This window comes from Hemitrygon akajei, chromosome 5, assembly GCF_048418815.1.
Source record: "Hemitrygon akajei chromosome 5, sHemAka1.3, whole genome shotgun sequence".
Lineage (NCBI taxonomy): Eukaryota > Metazoa > Chordata > Chondrichthyes > Myliobatiformes > Dasyatidae > Hemitrygon > Hemitrygon akajei.
The window spans coordinates 98,153,311-98,175,519 of NC_133128.1; the positions used below are offsets into that span (position 1 = coordinate 98,153,311).

Sequence of the window (22,209 nt, forward strand, 5' to 3'; positions counted from 1 at the left end):
TTAAAATTATGACCCTCATATTAGCCCTGGGATAAAGTATCCGGCTATTCTCTCTATCTATTCCTCTTATCATCTTGTACACCTCTAATAAGTTACCTCTCACGCTCCAGAGAGAAAAGCCCTCGATTTTCAACCTATCCTCATAAGAAATAATCTCTAAACCAGGCAGCATTAATAGTACTCTGTTCTTGTATAAATGTGTGATTGTTGGATGAGTCTGTTGGGCCAAATGATGATGTCCCATATGAGAGAGTGTGTCATAATTCATTAACAGGGCTGTAGAATGCTAAGGTGGGAGACTGAATGGAAAAACTGGAGCAGAAGGACTAGCGACAGTTGTGACCTAAACATCGCAATGGAAAGGCCGTATAAATATACACTCAGTGGCTACTTGAGTAGGAGCCTCCTGTACCTAATAATGTGGCCAGTGAGTGTGTGTTCATGGTCTTCTGCTACTGTAACCCATTAATTTCAAAGTTCGACGTATTGTGTGTTGAGAGGTGTTCTTCTGCACACCAGTAAGGTTTTCTGAGTTACTGTTGCTTGGCCGTTCTCCTCTGACCTCTGTCATTAACAAGGTGTTTCTTGCCCACAGAACTGCTGATCACCGGAGTTTATTTTTGTTTTTCCTCACCATTCGCTGTAAACTGTGAAGACTATTGTGTGTGAAAATCCCAGGAGATCAGCTGTGTCTGAGATACTCAAACCCTCCCAACTGGCCAACAGTCTTTCCTCGGTCAAAGTCACTTAGATCACATTTCTTCCCCATTCTGATGTTTGGTCTGAAAACCAACTGAACTTGACCATGTCTGCATGCTTTCACATATTGAGTTGCTGTCATAAGATTAATGAGCTGGCGTCCAGATAAAGTGCGTGTCTAACAAGTTATGAAGACAGCCCATTTGTAACCTGTGATTGTTCTTCCTCTTCCAGTTGGTCTCCAATGTGCTGATCTTCTCTTGTACCAACATTGTTGGTGTCTGCACCCATTACCCCGCTGAGGTGTCGCAGCGACAGGCGTTTCAGGAGACTCGGGAATGTATCCAAGCACGGCTGCACTCACAGAAGGAAAATCAGCAACAGGCAAGAAATCTGTGTTTTTTTAATCTGACTTTGACACAGTAATGGAAGGTGGGTTAGTAGGTTTGCAGATCACAGGAAGTTTGGTGGTTTTGTGGAAAGTGTAGAAGGTTGCTGCAAGTTTGAATTGGTAGGATGCAGGGCTGGGCTGAGTAGTGGCAGATGGAGTTTAACTTCAAGCTTAATTGTCATTCAACCACACATGGATACAGCCAAATGAAACAGTGTACCCAGACAGTACCCAGAGTCAAGGCTGATTTATACTTGTGCGTACGGGCTATGCTGCAGCCTACGCTGTAGCCCTGACTTACGGGGTGGGGTTCGTGGTACCTATGGCGTAGATGCGATGCACAAGTATGAATCAGCCTTCATACATAGCAGGCAAACATAGTCACAAAGAAATTAAATCGCCCAAGGTCCTGCTTGACAGGGCCTTTAGGTTGATGATGCATGGAATGTTATATTGAGACATATTTCTGCAAGAACAAGGATGTAGCAGTTCCTCATTACAACCACACATAAGCACTATCTAACTTGTCTTCCACCGAGTGGAAGAACCTAGAGAAGTAAGAAATAATACAGCTTGGAAGGTTGAACATTTGAAAGGCAGAGTATAAGGTTTATAGCAGGATTCTTGTGGTCTACATCCATAGATCCCTTCAAAGTCATCAAGCAAGTTGCTCCAGATTCCAGCATCTGTTGTCTCAACATACATAAATCCATAAACATTGCACTGCATGTTGATAGGGTGGCCAAGAAGGCACAGGGTGTATTGGCCTTCATTATTTGGGAAATTGAGTTCAGGAGCTGCAAGTTTCAGTTTCAGTTCTATAAAACCTTGGTTAGTTCAAACTTGGAACATGGTGTTCAGTTCTGGTCACCTTATTATAGGAAGGATTTGGAAGCTGAGAGGAGATTTACTGGGGTGCAGCCCGGATTAGAGAGCATGTCTTATGAAAATAGGGTGATTGAGCCAGGGCTTCTCTCTTTGGAGTGAAGGAGGATGAGAGACGACTTGATAGAGGTGTTACAGATGATGAGGCATAGATCAAGTGGATAGCCAGAGACATTTTCCCAGGGCAGAACTGGCTAATATGAGGGAGTATAGTGGGTATGTCAGTGTTGCAAGGATGTGGCAGTGGAACAAACCCAAGTGCTGAATCAGGAGGCCTTACGGTTGTAGCAAGCGTGGAATTGGTGCCAAGGGAGTCTTTACCCGGAGTCTTGGTTTTAGTGGAGAATTCAGGAATGATACTAGACTTAGAACTGATAGTCCTAAGAACCGTGGAACGAGGTTACTCATACACGAGTTGACCAACGAACTGGCAGCTCCTTGTTGTGGTCATGGGGTTTTCATACTACATTTGCTGATGGAAAGCAGGCGTTTGTAGTTAGTGGAACCCGAGAATGATTGGGAACTAAACGAGGTGATTGAGGCCCAATTCCTGAGGAAAATAGCCAGGTGGGTGATTGCCAGAAGGGAACATGACAGTACTCCTCCTTCAACGGGAGCCTCCAGGCCTGTCTGGATGGTCCCGATGAAAATCCTGGATAAGGGCAGGGTCTAGGATGAAGGAGCGGGGGACCCAGGAATGCTCTTCTGGACTGTACCCTTCCCAGTCCACCAGGTATTGGAAACCCCTGCCCCGACGGCACACATCTAGTAGTCGTAGGACGGTGTTTGCCAGATGGTTGTTGATGATACGGGCAGGTGGGGGAGTCTCAGCCGGGGGGCACAAGGGGCTGATGGAAACTGGCTTTAACTGAGACACATGAAAAGTTGGGTGGATGTGCATGGACCTTGGCAGCTTTAGGCGGACCACTGTGGGATTGATAACCCTTTCAACCTTGAATGGTCACAGGAAGCGAGGGGCGAGTTTCCTATGTTCATTTTTGAGTGGGATGTCCTTGCAGGAAATACACACCATCTGCCCAGGTTGGTACTCCGGTGTCGGAGTCCGGTGTCGGTTGGCTGTCTTTTTATTTCAATTTGTTAATCTGAATAGGGCTGTGTGTGTTTCCTCCCAAATCTTAAGGCATCAATCAATATGGTCCCGAACCGACGGTACCACAATCTCCTCTTCTTGTGCGGGAAACAGCGGGGGTTGGTACCCAAGTGAGTATGCGAACAGAGACCTCCCAATGGCAGAGCTCACCAGGGAGTTGTGGGCGTACTCAACCCATGGGAGGTGGTCGCTTCAGGTTGTTTGCCGTTACACAACGTAGCGTCGCCCCCAGATCTTGGTTGACCCGTTCCGTCTGCCCGTACGTCTGGGGGTGGAAGCCGGATGACAGGCTGACCGATGCACCCAAGGCTTGACCAAAGACCTTCCATACCTGTGAGACGAACTGGGGACCTCAATAGGAGACGATGTCAGCGGGGATTCAGTGGAGGCAGAAGGTGAGAAGATCTGCAGTTTCTTAAGAGGAAGGGAGTTTAGGGAGGGCCACAAAGTGCACCGCCTTGGAGAATCGGTCTACCATGGTGAGGACAGTGGTGTTTCCATGGGAAGGGGGTAGACCGGTGACGAACTCTAGAGCGATATGTGACCAGGGACAGGTAGAGGATGAAGCAGACCTGCAGGTGGTCGATGAGAGACCTTTCCCCGGGCACAGATGGAACAAGTCGAGACACAAGAACAGGTGTCCCCCTCCATGGACGGTCACCAAAATTACTTCCTCAGGAGAGCCAGGGTCCGATCACTCCCGGGTTGGCAGGCGAACCGGGATGTGAGTCCCAATTGGAGAACCTGAGACCTGATGGAGACAGGCACGTACAGGAGATTGCCGGGTCTGTTGCCGGGGTCGGGGTTGTCCCGCTGGGCTTCCTTTACTTTAGCCTCAATCTCCCAAGTGAGGGTGGCCACCACGCAGGATGGTGGGAGGATCGTCTCGGGACTGGAGGTGTCAGCCTTGGAGTCATGCTGGCGGGATAGCGCATCTGGCTTCCCCTTCTTGGATCCTGGACGATACTCGAGGGTAAACTTGAACTGTCCAAAAAAACAATGCCCAACAGGCCTGGCGGGAGTTCAATCGTTTGGCGGTCTGAATATACCCCAGGTTCTTATGATCAGTTCACACCAAAAACGGGTGTTCTGCCCCCTCCAACCAGTGCCTTCATTCTTCCAGTGCTAATCTGACCGCCAGCAGTTTCTGATTCCCCACATCGTAATTCCGCTCGGCGGGGGACAGTCGGCGAGAGTAGAAAGTGCAGGGGTGAAGCTTTTCATCCGAACTTGCCCATTGGGATAGGACCGCTCCCACCCCGGAGTCAGAGGTGTCCACCTCGACAATGAATTGACGGGATGGGTCCGGATGGACCAGGATGGGAGTGGTGGTGAAACGCCTCTTCAGGTCGGTGAATGCTGAGTCCGCTTCGGAGTCCCAGCAAAACGGGGTGGTAGGCGAGGTAAGCCGGGTAAGGGGGGCCACCACTCAACTGTAGTCTCTGATGAATCTGCGGTAGAAGTTTGCAAACCCCAGGAATTGTTGAAGTTGTTTACGTGTCGTGGGTCTAGGCCATTCCTCCAGTGCCCGGATCTTCTCGGGGTCTGCTTTTACCTGCCTGTTTTCAATAATGTAGCCTAGGAAGCTGACTGAAGGGACGTGGAACTCACATTTTTCTGCCTTTGCAAATAACTGGTTTTCCCACAGTCTCTGGAGGACTTGTTGGACATGTTCTTGGGGGTTGCTAGAAAATATCAGGATATCGTCAAGGTAAACAAATACAAACCGATTGATAAAGCCCCTTAGTACGTCATTGATCAGGGTTTGGAAAACGGCGGGAGCATTGGTGAGGCCAAATGGCATGACCAAATATTCAAAGTGGCCTAAAGGTGTATTGAAGGAAGTCTTCCATTCTTCCCCCTCCCTCATCCTGACTAAATGGTAGGTTTTGCGAAGGTCCAGCTTTGAGAAGATGGTGGCTGCATGCAGTGGTTCAAATGCCGATCTAATGAGGGGTAGAGTGTACTTGTTCTTAACTGTTATATTATTTAGACCTCGGTAGTCAATACAAGGGCAAAGCGTCCCATCCTTTTTTTCTACAAAAAAAAGAAACAGGCACCTACCGGGGAGGATGAAGACCTGATAATGCCTGCTGCGAGGGACTCGCTAATGTATTTCTCCATGGCCTCTCTCTCCAGTCGGGATAGTTTAAAAAGGTGACTGGTGGGTAGTGGGGCCCCGTGGAGGTCGATGGCACAAGCATATGGGCATACCGAGGCAGGAAAAGGGCCCATTGTTTACTGAACACCTGTCCCAAGTCATGGTACTCTGTGGGAACGCGGGACAAGTTGAGGGGTTCCAAAACAGACGGGGTCGTGGTAGCTTCTCTGGAAGATGGGGCTGACTGCAGACAGTTGGCATGGCAAGATGGGCTCCATTCAGCTGGTTGACCAGTCGATATAGGGATTGTGTTGGGTCAGCCACGGATAACCCTAGAACTACCGGGGCTTGAGGTGAATGAATGAGGTGAACCTCCTCCTGATGGTTGCCAGATAGGATCAAGGTCACGGGTGGCGTATGGTGGGTCACCCGAGCCAGCAGTTTTCCATCCAGGGCCCGGGCCTCCAAGGGGGTGGTTAGCGGCTCGCGAGGTATTCCGGCCTGGGTGGCTATCTCTTCATGCAGCAAATTACCCTCAGCACCCGAATCCACCAAAATGGATAGGGACAGGGACTGTTGTTGGTAATTCACGGTTGCTGGGATCTGCATCCGAGTCTGGGGTGCTGAAGGGAGTATCATCCGGCTCACCAGAGCTCCATTTCTCACTGGTTCCCTCCCTTTTGGCTGCTGAGGGCAGGTATCCCGGAAATGTCCTGGCTGGCCACAATAGAAACAATCCTCAGCTCTCCACCTCCGAACTCATTTGCCCGGGGAGAGACGGTTCCGTCCCAGCTGCATCGGTTCCTCCCCTGGGAGGGTGGGGACGGTCGTAGCTGGAGCCACACTGGGAGCGGCTGGGGAAGGGGGGCTGGCTGAGACTGGCAAGGTGGACTGTGGGCTTCCCCGAGGAGCGGGGCAACTGGCTCTCTCTCTCTGACACTTCTGAAGTCAATAGTCTAATCAAAAGGCTAGTGAGATCAGACAGTCCAGACAGTCCGTGTCGTCCCACGTGGCCAACTCATCCTTTATATTGTCCGAGAGGCCCTGTCGAAACACTTCCCGTAGGGCCTCATCATTCCAACCGGAGTCTGCGGCTAAGGCCCGGAACTCAATGGAATACCTAGCCACACTTCGCAAAGCCTGACAAAGAGTAAGCAACTGTTTCGCGGTGTCCTTACCGCGAATGGGTTGTTCGAAGACCTTCCTCGTTTCAGCAACAAAGGAGGAGGAGGAGGAGGACAAACCTCTGGTCAGTTATCCCATATCGTGGTTGCCCAAGCCAAGACATCCCCTCATAGCAGCCCCATGATGTACACAATCTTAGATTTATCTGTAGTGTAGGTACGTGGCCGCAGCTCAAAGACTAGGGAGCATTGTAACAGGAAGGCCCGGCACCTCCTTAGGTCCCCAGCGTAGGGTTCAGGCTCGGGTACATACGGCTCTCGTGGGGATGGTGTTGCTGATTCCAGGGACGAAGCCATCTTGTGCGGTACTGTTTGGGTATCCAGGGTTCTTGAAGGGGACAGAGAAACAGAAGCGGAGACCCGGTCCACTTGTTCACTGACCTTCTGCACATTCGTGGTTAGTGTCTGAAGGTTTTCCATGATCTCCCGAAGTAGCTGATCGTGGGCAGCCAATAGGTAACTCAGGCTGGCCAGGGCCTGTTGTACAGGATCCTTGTCCGCTGGATTCATCGTGGCCAGTTCATTTTGTTGCAAGGATGTGGCGGTGGAACAAACCCAAGTGCTGAACACAGGCGCAGAGGCCAAGTCAGGAGGCGTTATGGTCATAACAAGCATGGAATTGGTGCCAAGGGAGTCTTTACCCAGAGTCTTGGTTTTAGTAGAGAATTCAGGAACAATGCTAGACTTAGAACTGATAGTCCTAAGAACCGTGGAATGAGGTTACTCATACACGAGTTGACCAACGAACTGGCAACTCCTTCTTGTGGTCACGGGGTTTTTATACTGAATTTGCTGATGGAAAGCAAGTGTTTGTAGTTAGTGGAACCTGAGAATGATTGGGAACTAAACGAGGTGACTGAGGCCCAATTCCTGAGGAAAATAGCCAGGTGGGCGATTGCCAGAAGGGACCGTGACAGTCAGAGTTGGTGGGTGTGTGGAACTCACTGCCAGCGGTGGTGGTAGAGGCAGAAACATTGGGGACATTTAAGAAACACTTATTTAAAAAGTAAGTGAAGAAAAATGGAGGCCTATGGTATAGGGAAGGGTTAGCTTGATCTTTGAGTGTGTTAAAAGTAGAGCTGAAGGACCTGTACTGTGCTGTATTTTCTATGTAAATTTGACATTGGAACAAATATGGCTTGCAGTCATACAACCAGTACATACATCACAGGAAGAAGCCGAGGATTGTGATGGAGGTTGGTTTAGAAACAGTGAGCTAAAGGACCTGTTCTTATGCTGTACAGCTACTTGACTCTATAATATCTTTGAACATCTAGAAGCATTTTATTTGATAGTGCTCTTCCAAAACACCTTCAGTCATTCTCCAGTGTTACCAACATGAACTAAAGGCAGATTCTTGTCTATGTGTGTGGATGTTGGATTAGATGGCTGGTCTTCCCAGTTGATTAAATACATTGCTAGGTCCTGTTAAAACTGTAGAATGCAGAAATGGCAGAATGGCCAGATTTTAGGACATTGGGGTCCATGCTCAGTCTGGGAGGAGACTTTAAGCTCTTGAAACAATAATCTTCACAACCCCAATTCTATCTCAGACACAGAAGACTACAGACCACCTCTTAGACTATAGACTATAAGACACAGGTGTGGAATTAGGCCATTCAGTCCACTGTCTTTTCCATCATGGCTGATTTATTATCCCTCTCAACTCTAGAGGCTGTGCCCACTGGTCCTAAACTTTCCCACTATTGAAAATATCCTCTCCATGTCCACTCTATCTTGGCCTTTCAGTATTTGGTATAGTGTCATCAAATGCTCCTCGTAAATTAACCCTTTCATTTGCCAGATCATTGTTGTAAACCTCCTCTGGACCCTCTCCAATGCTAGCACATCCTTTTGTAAATAAGGGGTCCGAAACTGCTCACAGTTTTCTTATACTTCCATAAACGTGTTTCTGATTGTAGTTTTTCTTGCATCAGTCTTTTATTTTTGCACTGCCTCTTTTTCTCTCTCGTATAATTTGTTTTGCTTTTTTTCTGAATGCATGCTATAATGTTGCTGTGAGCAATTTTTGCATTGTACTTGTGCTCATGACAATAAGCTAGACTTGGTGGTTGTTCTTTAGAGCAGATGGCTATGACGGTGTGATGAAGTCACCTGTCCATTTGAAGTGGGGGGGGATGATAAATATTGGCCAGTGAATTGGGGACATTGCTTATTCTCACGACAGGTTCTGTGAATTTTATTATGATCATAAATCTGGGTGGAGTATGGTTTGTGAGGAGGATACTGGGAGGCCTACAAGCACTTTGGCTAGTTAAGGATCTAGCCAAGAGAATATAATGTGGAAAATGTGAGGTCATCTATTTAAGAAATACAGAATATTTTAAAACAACAGTACAACTATGTTAGCTGGCACTAGGAACTTTTGATGGTGCCACACTAGTAGAAAATCCAGTCTGTTAGATGTTAATCCAATTGAAACCCCAACTTACTTTTAATTTTTTTTTAAGCACTATAATAAATTTGATAGTGATCATAAAAAGCTTAAGGTGTGTGTGGGAACCAGGACACTAATGAGTTTCAAAGGAATGCGGCAACTGGGACACTGGTGAATTTCTGCACACACAACAGCTTCTTGCCCTTTGCCATCAAACTTCTGAATGGATAGTGAGCCCATGAAAATGACTACAGTATTTTTGGATCTCTTTGTATTACTTATTTAATTTAATTTGTAATTTCTATTTCTTATTGTACTTTATAGTTCATTTTGTGTATAGCACTTTAGTGCTGCCACAAAACAACAAATCTCCCGACAACTGCCAGTGAATCACATTAAAACTGATTCTAACACTTTCAAGGGAATTTAGGAACTGGGGTACATGAGTGTCAAAGGATTGTGGGAACTGGAGCCCCAGTGAGTTCAGAATCAGAACCAGGTTTATTATCACCGACATGTGACGTGAAATTTGTTAACTTAGCAGCAGCAGTGCAATGCAATACATAAAATAGGAGGAAAAAAACACAAAATAAAATAATAATGAACAAATAAATAAATAAACAATTACAGTATACGTATATTAAATAGATTAAACATTGTGCAAAAAACAGAAATACAGTCGGCCCTCCTTATCCATGGGGGATTGGTTCCGAGACCCCCCCGCGGATACCAAAAAACGCAGATGCTCAAGTCCCTTATTTAACCTGTCTCAGTGCGGTGGACTTTAGGACCTGGCGGAGCTCAGGACCCGCCGCCTTTGGCTACTGCTGAATCCACAGTGTTTCTGTTCCGTTGATGGAAAATGATCACGATTGAAAATAAAGTGGAAATAATAAAGCGATCAGTAAGGTGAAATGCCATCAGTCATTGGAAAAGCATTAGGCTACAGTCGGTCAATGGTCGGAACAATTTTATAGGATAAAGTGAGAATAATGGAGCAAGTGAAAGGCCCTGCCCTGATGAAAGCTACAATTATCACTAAGCAACGCAGTGGTTTAATTATTGAAATACATACGTTGTTTTATATGCATAGAAAGGTAAAATATATACTAAGACAAACACTTGACTAACTGACTCTAAATAATACCGGATGTACCTGTTCCAACTTACTTATAATACCTAATACAATGTAAATGCTATGTAAATAGTTGTTATACTGTATTATTTAGGGAATAATGGCAAGAAAAAAAGTCTGTACATGCTCAAACGAGTGCTGGAGAGAGAACTTCCGGGTTTTCCCGATCCGCGATTGGCTGAATCCGCGCTTGCGGAACCCGCAGATAAGGAGGGCCGACTGTACTATATATTAAAAAGCGAGGTAGTGTCCAAGGGTTCAATGTCCATTTGGGAATTGGATGGCAGAGGGGAAGAAGCTGTTTCTGAATCGCTGAGTGTGTGCCTTCAGGCTTCTGTACCTCCTACCTGATGGTAACAGTGAGAAAAGGGCATGCCCTGCGTGCTGGAAGTCCTTAATAATGGACGCTGCCTTTCTGAGACACCGCTCCCTGAAGGTGTCCTAGATACTTCGTAAGCTAGTACCCAAGATGGAGCCAACTAAATTTACAACCCTCTGCAGCTTCTTTCAGTCCTGTGCAGGAGCCCCTCCATACCAGACAGTGATGCAGCCTGTCAGAATGCTCTCCACAGTACATCTATAGAAGTTATTGAGTGTATTTGTTGACTTACCAAATCTCTTCAAACTCCTAATGAAGTATAGCTGCTGTCTTGCCTTCTTTATAACTGCACTGATACGTTCGGACCAGGTTAGATCCTCAGTGATCTTGACACCCAGGAACCTGAAACTTCTCACTCTCTCCACTTCTGATCCCTCTGAGGATTGATATGTGTTCCTTCGTCCTACCCTTCCTGAAGTCCACAATCAGCTCTTCCGTCTCACTGACATTGAGTGCCAGGTTGTTGCTGCGGCACCATTCCACTAGTTGGCATATCTCACTCCTGTACACCCTCTCATTTCCATCTGAGATTCTACCAACAATAGCTGTATCATCAGCAAATTTATAGATAGTATTTGAGCTATGCTTAGCCACACAGTCATGTATATATAGAGAGTAGAGCAGTGGGCTAAGCACACACCCCTGAGGTGCGCCATGTTGATTGTCAGCGAGGAGGATATGTTATCACCAATCTGCACAGATTGTGGTCTTCAGGTTAGGATGTCAAGGATCCAATTGCAGAGGGAGGTACAGAGGCCCAGGTTCTGCAACTTCTCAATCAAGATTGTGGGAATGATGGTATTAAATGCTGAGCTATAGTCGATGAACAGCACCCTGACATAGGTGTTTGTGTTGTCCAGGTGGTCAAAAGCCATCTGGAAAGCCAATGAAATTGAATCTGCCATTGACCTTTTGTGGCAAACAGCCAGGTCCTTGCTGAGGTGGGATTTCATTCTAGTCGTGACCAACCTCTCAAAGCATTTCTTCACTGTAGATGTGAGTGCTGCTGGGCAATAGTCATTAAGGCAGCTCACGTTATTCTTCTTAGGCACTGTATAATTGTTTCAGGGGAGTGCGGGAACTGGGGTCCCAGTGAGTTTCAGGGGAGTGTGGGAACTGGGGTCCCAGTGAGTTTCAGGGGAGTGCGGGAACTGGGGTCCCAGTGAGTTTCAGGGGAGTGCGGGAACTGGGGTCCCAGTGAGTTTCAGGAGATTGCGGGAACTGGCGTGTCAGTGAGTTTCAGGGGAGTGCGGGAACTGGGGTCCCAGTGAGTTTCAGGGGAGTGCGGGAACTGGGGTCCCAGTGAGTTTCAGGGGAGTGCGGGAACTGGGGTCCCAGTGAGTTTCAGGGGAGTGCGGGAACTGGGGTCCCAGTGAGTTTCAGGGGAGTGCGGGAACTGGGGTCGCAGTGAGTTTCAGGGGAGTGCGGGAACTGGGGACCCAGTGAGTTTCAGGGGAGTGCGGGAACTGGGGTCCCAGTGAGTTTCAGGGGAGTGCGGGAACTGGGGTCCCAGTGAGTTTCAGGGGAGTGCGGGAACTGGGGTCCCAGTGAGTTTCAGGGGAGTGCGGGAACTGGGGTCCCAGTGAGTTTCAGGGGAGTGCGGGAACTGGGGTCCCAGTGAGTTTCAGGGGAGTGCGGGAACTGGGGTCCCAGTGAGTTTCAGGGGAGTGCGGGAACTGGGGTCCCAGTGAGTTTCAGGGGAGTGCGGGAACTGGGGTCCCAGTGAGTTTCAGGGGAGTGCGGGAACTGGGGTCCCAGTGAGTTTCAGGGGAGTGCGGGAACTGGGGTCCCAGTGAGTTTCAGGGGAGTGCGGGAACTGGGGTCCCAGTGAGTTTCAGGGGAGTGCGGGAACTGGGGTCCCAGTGAGTTTCAGGGGAGTGCGGGAACTGGGGTCCCAGTGAGTTTCAGGGGAGTGCGGGAACTGGGGTCCCAGTGAGTTTCAGGGGAGTGCGGGAACTGGGGTCCCAGTGAGTTTCAGGGGAGTGCGGGAACTGGGGTCCCAGTGAGTTTCAGGGGAGTGCGGGAACTGGGGTCCCAGTGAGTTTCAGGGGAGTGCGGGAACTGGGGTCCCAGTGAGTTTCAGGGGAGTGCGGGAACTGGGGTCCCAGTGAGTTTCAGGGGAGTGCGGGAACTGGGGTCCCAGTGAGTTTCAGGGGAGTGCGGGAACTGGGGTCCCAGTGAGTTTCAGGGGAGTGCGGGAACTGGGGTCCCAGTGAGTTTCAGGGGAGTGCGGGAACTGGGGACCCAGTGAGTTTCAGGGGAGTGTGGGAATTGAGGGATTGGTGTGTTTCAGGGGTGTGCAGGAATTGAGGCATCAGTGAGTTTCAAGGGAATGTGGGAACTGTGTCCCTGTTGAGTTTCAGGGGAATATGGAAACTGTGGTCACTGAATTTCAGGTAAATGTCCCTTGAAAGAAGCAGTGTTACCTGTTTAAGCTGCCCAGGAGAGAGTCATTGGAGTCTGTGCACTCTGCAAGTGGTAGTGTGGCGTGGTATCCAAGATGGAGGCAGTGCTGTCCCCCAGTGTTCGCTTGGGAGAAAACGTGCGGTCTTGTGTTTGACTGTAGACTGCTGCAACATTCATGGGACTCGGGGTCTTGGACTGCATATTTTTTGAGACTGGATTTTACTGATGTTGTGGCGACCCACTTTCTGCGCAGGCGAACCGGCTCACAAATAGTCAGCGCGCGGGGAGAGACTTTGGTAATGCCCCTCTGACGTCATTTCCGCCCAGAGATTCCACTAGGGATTTAAATGCCAGCGCCGCGAAGTTTGAATAAACTAGTCTCGAAATGACTTTTCCGACTGCGTTTCGTTATTTCAGCGTTGTGTGTAGCACATCGCTACATTGGTGACCCTAACGGTCCATACGGGATTTGGACCAAAGATGACCGACTGTTCATCTGTTCACGCAGTTTCGCTACAACTGCTGACTTTCTGGACGCTGCGACCACGCGTGTGGTTTAGCCAAGCAGAAGCCCAGTTCCAGATTCGGCAGATATCCTCTGATTCCACGCGTTACTGTCACGTGGTGAGTGCCCTTAACCAGGAGATGGCCTCCCAGGTTGCGGATTTCATACAGTCACCCCCTGAAGAAGGCAAATTTGAAGCATTCAAAGCGCTGCTCATTGGGACCTTTGGCCTCTCAGGGCGTGAGCGGGGTGCCCGCCTGCTTCACCTGGACGGTTTGGGAGACAGGCTGCCGTCAGCATTGATGAACAAGATGCTGTCCCTGACTGATGGACACAAGCCCTGCCTCATGTTTGAGCAAGCGTTCCTAGAGCAACTGCCCGAGGACATACATCTGCTGCTGTCCGACGCAGATTTCAGCGATCCCTAGAAGGTGGCGGCCTGGGCAGACGTGCTGTGGAAAGCCAAGAGGGAGAGCGTGGCGTCCGTCGGTCAGATTACTAGGCCACGCGCCCAACAGCAGACCAGACCAGGCCCGGCAGGGGGGTGCACACAACACAGAGGCAAGAGTGAGGAGGCCAGCGAACAGTGGTGTTTCTACCACCAGCGGTGGGGCACAAAAGCCCGCCGTTGTCACCCACCCTGAAAGGGCCTGGGTCAAGGCCAGCAGCCGCTAATGACTATGGCGGCTGGTCACCAGGACAGCCTCTTGTACGTCTGGGACAAACAGTTGGGACGCCATTTCTTGGTCGACACCGGAGCGGAGATCAGCGTCTTGCCCTCGACAGGGTACGACACCCGCAACAGGAAGCCAGGACCCACCCTGAGGGCCGCAAACGGCAGCACGATACGGACCTACGGCACCCGCACAGTGCAGCTGCAGTTCGGCGCCAGCCGGTTCATGTGGGACTTCACACTGGCCACCGTGGCCCAACCAGTCCTGGGGGCGGACTTCTTGAGAGCTCACAGCCTGCTGGTCGACTTGCAAGGGAAAAGACTGGTACATGCCGAGACTTTCCAGACGTTCTCCCTGGGTGAAGCCAAGTTGCCGGCCCCACATCTGGACTCCATTACGCTGGCAGACAACGAATTCACCAGAATCCTGGCGGACTTTCCATTGATTCTGGCACTGCAGTTCACGGCAGCCATGTCCAGACACGTGGTACAGCACCACATCCCGACCCAGGGACCACCCCTCCAAGCCCACACACGAAGGCTCCCCCTGGAAAAGCTCCGCCTGGCGAAGGAGGAGTTCAAGAGGATGGAGGAATTGGGAATCGTACGGAGGTCCGACTGCCCATGGGCCTCCCCACTGCACATGGTGCCTAAAGCAGCTGGGGGTTGGAGACCATGTGGCGACTACTGCAGACTGAACGAGGCTGCAACTCCAGACCACTACCCCGTGCCGCACATACGAGGCAAACCTGCTCGGGGCAAGGATCTTTTCCAAAGTAGACCTCGTCCGGGGATACCATCAAATCCCGGTGCACCCTGAAGACATCCCCAAAACAGCACTCATCACCCTGTTCGAGTTCCTCTGAATGCCGTTCGGCCTGAAGAATGCCACACAGACATTCCAGCGGCTAATGGATGCGGTGGGAAGCGACCTGGACTTTGCGTTCATCTATTTGGACGACATCCTTATAGCCAGCAGTAGTTGCCAGGAGCATCTGTCCCACCTCCGCCAGCTCTACTCCCACCTGAGTGATTTCGGTTCACGATCAACCCAGCCAAATGCCAGTTCGGTCTCGATACCATCGACTTCCTGGGCCACAGGATTACCAAAGACGGGGCAACACCTCTGCCCGCCAGGGTAGACGCAATCCGCCACTTTGCCCAGCCCAGCACGGTCAAAGGCCTACAGGAGTTCGTTGGTATGGTGAACTTCTACCACCGTTTCCTCCCCTCAGCAGCCCGTATCATGCGCCCTTTGTACACCCTGATGTCGGGGAAACGCAAGGACATTACTTGGGACGAGGAGGCCGCGGCCGCTTTCGTTAAAGCCAAGGAAGCCTTGGCAGATGCCGCGATGCTGGTGCACCCCAGAACGGACGTTCTGACCGCACTCACGGTGGACGCATCCGACACAGCAGTCGGTGGGGTGCTGGAGCAACTCATCGAGGGGCGCTGGCAACCCCTGGCGTTCTTCAGCAAGCACCTATGGACACCCGAACTCAAGTACAGTGCTTTCGACCGGGAGCTGTTGGCACTGTATCTGGCAATCCGGCATTTCAGGTACTTCTTAGAAAGCAGGCCGTTCACCGCGTTCACGGACTACAAACCGTTGACCTTCGCGTTCACGAAGGTGTCCGATCCCTGGTCGGCTCGCCAGCGGCGACATCTGTCCTACATCTCCGAGTACACGACGGACATCCAGCATGTCTCGGGAAAGGACAACGTCGTGGCGGACACACTCTCCAGACCAGCTGTCCAGGCCCTGTCCCTGGGGGTGGACTATGCAGCACTGGTGGAGGCGCAGCAGGCAGACGACAAGCTGCCCAGCTACAGGACCGCAGTCTCGGGTTTGCAGCTGCAGGACTTTCTCATAGGCCCAGGTGATAGGACCGTCCTGTGCGACGTGGCTACCGGCTAATCTCGCCCCATCGTCCCGGCAGCCTGGAGGTGGCGGGTTTTTGACTCCATACACGGTTTGGCACACCCATCTATCAGGACAACCATCCGACTGTTCTCCAGCAAATTCGCGTGGCACGGACTTTGCAAGCAGGTCAGTGAATGGACCAGAACGTGCGCGCAGTGCCAAACAGCCAAACAGTTCGAACCCACCCACCGGAGGTTCAACCTCATTCATGTGGATATCGTGGGCCTCCTACCAGTGTCCCGAGGACCGCGGTACCACGTAACTATGGTAGACCGGTTCACGAGGTTGTCCCGCTCACCGACACATCTGCCGATTCCTGCGCCCGAGCACTGATCGCAACCTGGTAGCACGCTTCGGGGGTACCGGCCCACATTACCTCCGACAGAGGCGCCCAGTTCACCTCCAGCCTGTGGTCAGCTATGGCCAGCCTGTTTGGAACGCAGCTACACCACACAACTGCCTACCACCCACAGTCGAACGGACTAGTGGAACGCTTCCACCGTCACTTGAAGTCGGCTATCATGGCCCGTCTGAGAGGACCTAACTGGGTGGACGAGCTTCCCTGGGTCCTGCTTGGAATTCGCACAGCGCTCAAAAGGGATCTGCACGTCTCGTCGGCCGAGTTGGTGTACGGCGCGCCCCTAGCCATCCCAGGAGAGTTCATACCAGCCCCAAGGGGGTAAGAGGAAGAACCCGCAGCAGTCCTGGGCAGACTACATGAGAGGCTCGGTAACCTGGCCCCCATACCCACTTCACAGCACGGACGGACCCCGACCCATGTACCCAAAGACCTGCAGAACTGTAAGTTTGTGTTTATACGAAGGGGCGGACACCAGGCACTGCTACAGCGGTCGTACAAGGGGCTGTTCAAGGTGATCGACAACAATGGTTCCACGTACGTTCTGGACATTGGGGGGAAAGAGGAGGTTTTCACGGTGGACCGACTCAAACCAGCCCATGTGGACTTGGCGCAGCCGGTCGAGGTTCAGGCACCGTGGCGCAGAGACAGACCTCCCAAACAGAGGCTGATCCAGACTGTGGACATTGGGGGATGTATCGCCGGTTCTGGGGGGGGCGGTGGTTATGTGGTGACCCACTTTCTGCACAGGCGAACTGGCTCACAAATAGCCAGCGCACGGGGAGAAACTTTGGTAATGCACCTCTGATGTCATTTCCGCCCGGAGAGGGCGGGCGCTAGGGATTAAATGCCAGCGCTGCGAAGTTTGAATAAACTAGTCTCGAAACGACTTACCGACTGCATGTCGTTATTTCAGCGCTGTGTGTAGCACATCACTACAATGTCTTATAAGTGCTTGTTATTTTATCTGTGCTATATGTGCCTTGTACTGTGTATGACTGTTGATACAGTGTTTTGCACCTTGGCCCCAGAGTAACGCTGTTTTGTTTGGCTGTATGCATGGATATTCATGTATGGTTGAATGACAATTAAACTTGAACTTGAATTGGAATCCCAGCGAGTTTCAATAGAGTGTGGGAATTGGAATCCCAGTAGTTTCAGTGGAGTGTGGGAACTGTGGTTGCAGTGAGTCTCAAGATGTGGGAACCAAACATTAGGATTTCTGAATCGTCACATCTCAGATTACTAGAGATTTGCAATCGTTGGAAATTGAAAGGAGTTTGTGTTTAGAGAGACCCAGGTGTTCTTGTAGATAACTCAATGACAGTTAACATGCATGTTCGACAAGTGATTAGTAAGGCAAACAGTATGTTGACCTTTATTGCAGGATGAATTGAATACAAGTGTAGGGATATCTTGCTCCAATTATACAGAGTCCTGGAGAGGCGCAGCTGAAATATGATCATGTCTTTTCAGTAGCTGGAGTGTTGCAAAGCCTCACCAGACTCTTGTGTGAGACAATCAGCAAAACAGTCCAGAATTTAGAAGTAAGAAATGATATTTCATTGAAATTTACAGAATTCCTATGGGATTTGATAAAATGGGAAGAAGGGGTAATGTTTGGTCTTAGCTAGACAGTTGAAGACCAGGGGTCATAATCTCACGATAAGGGCGATTAGGTTAGCGTAGAAGATGTTTCTTCATCCAGGCGATGATAAATTTTTGGAATTTTACTGAGTAGATTTTTGGATACTCGGAGAATCAATGTAATCTGACTGGTGGAGTGCCCCAAGGATTAGTACTTGTCAATTTATCTATTACGTATACTCAGCCTCAGAATAGAAGGATGTTGCTTTAGAACTGAGGTGGGGAAGAATTCCTTTAGCCAGGGAGTAGTGGGTCTGTATCATTACCACAGATGGGTGTGGAGGTCAAATCATTGGGTATGTTTAAAGCGGAGGCCAATAGGTTCTTGATTAGTCAGGATGCCAAAGGTCACATGGAAAAGGCAGGAAAGTGGGATTGAGGAGGATAATAAATCAGCCATAGTCAAATGGTGGTGCAGACTCAATGGGCTGAATGCCTTAATTCTGCTCCTATATCTTATGGTCTTCTGAACTTGGTTGATAAAGCAAGTGTAAAGTATCCAACTTTGCTGATGACTCGAAAGTAGGTGTGAGGGCGGATCAGCATGAAGATATTTGGGCTCTCAACAAGATATAGATGGTTTGGGAGAAAACTTGACAAATGCAGTTTAACATGGTTATGAGGTTATGCACGGGTTGGAGGGATCAAATCTAAATTGAAAGACTAATATCTAAATTAAAACAAAATGTTAGCATGCAGGTGTAGCAGTAATTAGAAGGCAAATGAAAAATTTGGCTTAATTGCTGGGGTCATGGTGTTTCAATGAAAAATAAATATTGTAAACTAATAAATTGGACTAATATCATCACATATGAGACCATAAGACATAGGAACAGAATTGGACCATTTGGCCCATCGATTCTGCTCTGCCATTCAATCATGGCTGATCCTTTCTCCCCTTCTTGGCCCCACTCCCCAGCCTTCTCCCCGTAACCTTTGATGCAATGTCCAATCAAGAACCTATGAAGCTCTGCCTTAAATACACCCAACTACCTGGGCCTTCACAGCTGCCTATGGTAATAAATTCCACAAATTCTCCACCCTCTGGCTAAAAAAAATTCTTTCTGCATCTGTTTTAAATGGTGCCCCTCTATCCTGAGGCTGTGCCCTCTTGTCCTGGACTTCCCCACCATGGGAACATCATTGTCATATCTACTCTGTCTAGGCCGTTCAACATTCGAAAGGTTTCAATGAGATCCCCTTACCCCATCCTTCTAAATTCCAGTGAGTACAGGCCCAGAGTCATCAAACATTCTTCATATGATAACCCTTTCATTCCCAGAATCATCTTTATGAACTTCCTCTGAACCCTCTTTTCTTAGATGAGAAGCCCAAAAGTGTCAACAATTCTCAAGGTGAGGCTTCACCAGTGCCTTATAAATCCTCAGCATCACATGCCTGCTATTATATTCTAGACCTCTTGAAATTAATGCTAACATTGCCTTCCTCACCACCAAATCAACCTGCAAGTTAACCTTTAGGGTGTTCTGCACTAGGACTCCCAAATCCCTTTTCATCTCATATATTTTGATTTTCTTCTCATTTAGAGAATGGTCTGCACATTTATTTCTACTACCAAGTGCATGACCATGCATTTTCCAACATTATATTTAATTTGCCATTTTCTTGCCCATTCTCTTAATCTGTCTAAGATCTTTTCTAGCCTACCTGTTTCCTCAACACTACCTGCCCCTCCACCAATCTTTGTATCATCTGCAAACTTGTCAACAAAGCCATCAATTCCATCATCAAAATCATTTATATACAGCATAAAAAGAAGCAGTCCCAACACCAACCCCTGCGGAACACCATTAGGTATTGACAACCAACCAGAAAAGGATCTTTTTATTCCCACTCGATGTTTCCTACCAATCAGCCAATGCTCTGACCATGCCAGTAACTTTCTTGTAATACCATGGGCTCTTAACTTGGTAAGCAGCCTCGTGTATGGCACCTTGTCAAACTGAAAATTCTGATTTACAACATCCACTGCATCCCCTTTATCTTTGCTACTTGTAATCTCCTCAAAGAATTCCAACAGGTTTGTCAGGCAAGATTCTCCCTTAAGAAAACCATGCTGACTTTGTCTTATCTTGTTCTGGGTCACCAAGTACTCCATAGCCTCATCCTTAACAATTGACTCCAACATCTTCCCAGCCACTGAGGTCAAGCCAACTGGTCTATAATTTAATTTACTTCCTGCTGCCTCCTTCCTTTCTTAAAGAGTGGAGTGACATTTGCAATTTTCCAGTCCTTTGGAACCATGCCAATGATTCTTGAAAGATCATTACTAATGCCTCCACAATCTCTACCTCTACCTCTTTCAGAACACTAGGGTGGTGCATCTGGTGCACGTTTATGTCTTTAAGTTTTTTGAGCACCTTTTCCCTTGAAGTAGTAACTTAGTTATTATATATTTATTATTATGATATATACTATATGTAAGGTGGTTGGGAAACAAATAAGAGTATTTAGCTTTGTATTAGCACAATGTAGTATTGAATGTTAATTGGTAACTGGGAAAACATAAAACATAGACTGATAGGTCAAGAATTGAAATAAGTTTATTATTGTCACATGTACCTAGGTACAGTGAAAAGCTTGTCTGGCAACTCTCCATATAGATCAAAACATTACACATTGCATCGGGGTAGTACAAGGTAAAGCAATACCGGAATGCAGAATAAAGTGTAACAGCTACAGAGAAAGTACAGTGTAGGTAAACTATGAGCTGAAATGTCATAATGAGGTAGAGGCCCATTCAATAGTTTTATAACAGCAGGATAGGGACTGTTGTTTAGCCTGGTGGTATATGATTTTAGCTGCTGCCCAAAGGCAGGGGGAAAGAGAGAACGTCCAGGGTGGGTTGGGTCCTTGATCACATTGGCTGATATACTGAGGCTGTGAGAAGTCTAGAGAGTCCATGGTTTCCATTATGTGAGCTTGGCCCACACTCTCTTCTGTTCTCATGGTCACGGGCATAAACGTTGCCGTACCGAACTGTGATGCATTTGGACAGGATGCTTTCTATGGGTCAACATTTAAATTGATGAGAGTCAAAAGGGACATACCAGATAAGGAAGTAGAGGTTCTGGTGCTGGTTGTGGTGTCAATGTGATTAGAGTTGTACAGGGTAATGGTGATGTTCACACCTAGAAGCTTGAAGCTTTCAATCCTTTCAACCTCAGCACCATTAGTGTAAACAGGAGTATGTGCACCACCCTCCTTCCAAAGTCAATGACCAGCCCTCTCGGTTTGCTGGCACTGAGGACAAGGATTTTGCCATGATGCCATGTCACTGGGCTCCCTTGTCTCCTTCCTGTCCTCATTGTTATTTGAGATCTGGCCTCCTGCAATCATCTGCAAACATGTAATTGGGTACCAGAGATTCTGGGGAGAAGTTTGGAGAATGGAGTTGAGGGTGGGAAAGTAAATCAGCCATCATCAAATAGTCTAATTCTGCTCCTATGTCATATGGTCTTACAGAATCAGAGCAGAAACTGGCCACATGTTCATGAGTACATATGTGGTACTCTATACTGCTAGAATTGTATAAGATGTTGATGAGTCTCGATTGAGTACTGTGCGCAGTTTTGCTCCTACTGTCTAAGAAATATACAGTAGCTTTGGCGGCACCCAGAAGAGATTCATAAGGCAAATTCCCGGAATGAACACCTGTATACTTTGGAGTTTAGAAGGATGAGGGATAATCTTATTAAAACAGGCAAGATCCTGAGGGGCATTACAAGGAAAATGTTGAGATGTTTTCATTAGTGAGAGGGTCTGAATCGATGGGGAGGTAGGGGAGACATCGCTCTCCTTGATAAAACAATGGGGTGGTGATTAAAACCTGAGATGTGATTAAGCTTTTCTTGCAAAGTGTAGATTTCTGAAGTTCTGTACCCCAGAACTTTGTGAAGCCTGGGTTGGTGGAAGTATATAAAGAAGAGGAAGTTAAATTTTTGAAAATACAGGGAATTCAGGAAAATTGGAGCAATACAGCAATTCAAATTTCAAAGCAAATTTATTATCGAAGTACAGATAAGTCACCATATACAACCCTGAGATTTATTTTCATGTGCGTATTCACAGTAGATACAAAGAAACACAATAGAATTAATGAAAAACTACACAAAAAGACGGAAAAAAACACCAATGAGCAGAAGAAGACAAACTGCAATTACAAAAAAAATTAATAAGTAATAAATGATATTGAGAAGATGAGTTGTCAGTGTTGAGGTGAGTGAAGTTTTTCACAGAACCCTGATGATTGTCAGGCAATAACTGTTCCTGAGCCTGATGGTATGAGATCAGCAGTAAGATGATGGATGCTGCCTTCTTGTGGCAGCACTCCTTGTAGATGTGCTCAGTGGTGTGGAGGCCAGTTACAGTGATGGGCCGGGCTGTATTCAC

General features: G+C 48.4%; 1 protein-coding gene across 1 annotated transcript in view; it reads left to right on the forward strand.

Moving 5' to 3' along the window:
- The window catches only part of adcy5 (adenylate cyclase 5), a 416,408-nt gene that overhangs the window by 171,896 nt on the left and 222,303 nt on the right, over positions 1-22,209 (forward strand). Inside the window, exon 3 of the mRNA XM_073046122.1 lies at positions 934-1,083. Within this exon, the coding sequence (XP_072902223.1) occupies positions 934-1,083 (150 nt within the window). The remainder of the gene's footprint in view (positions 1-933; positions 1,084-22,209) is intronic.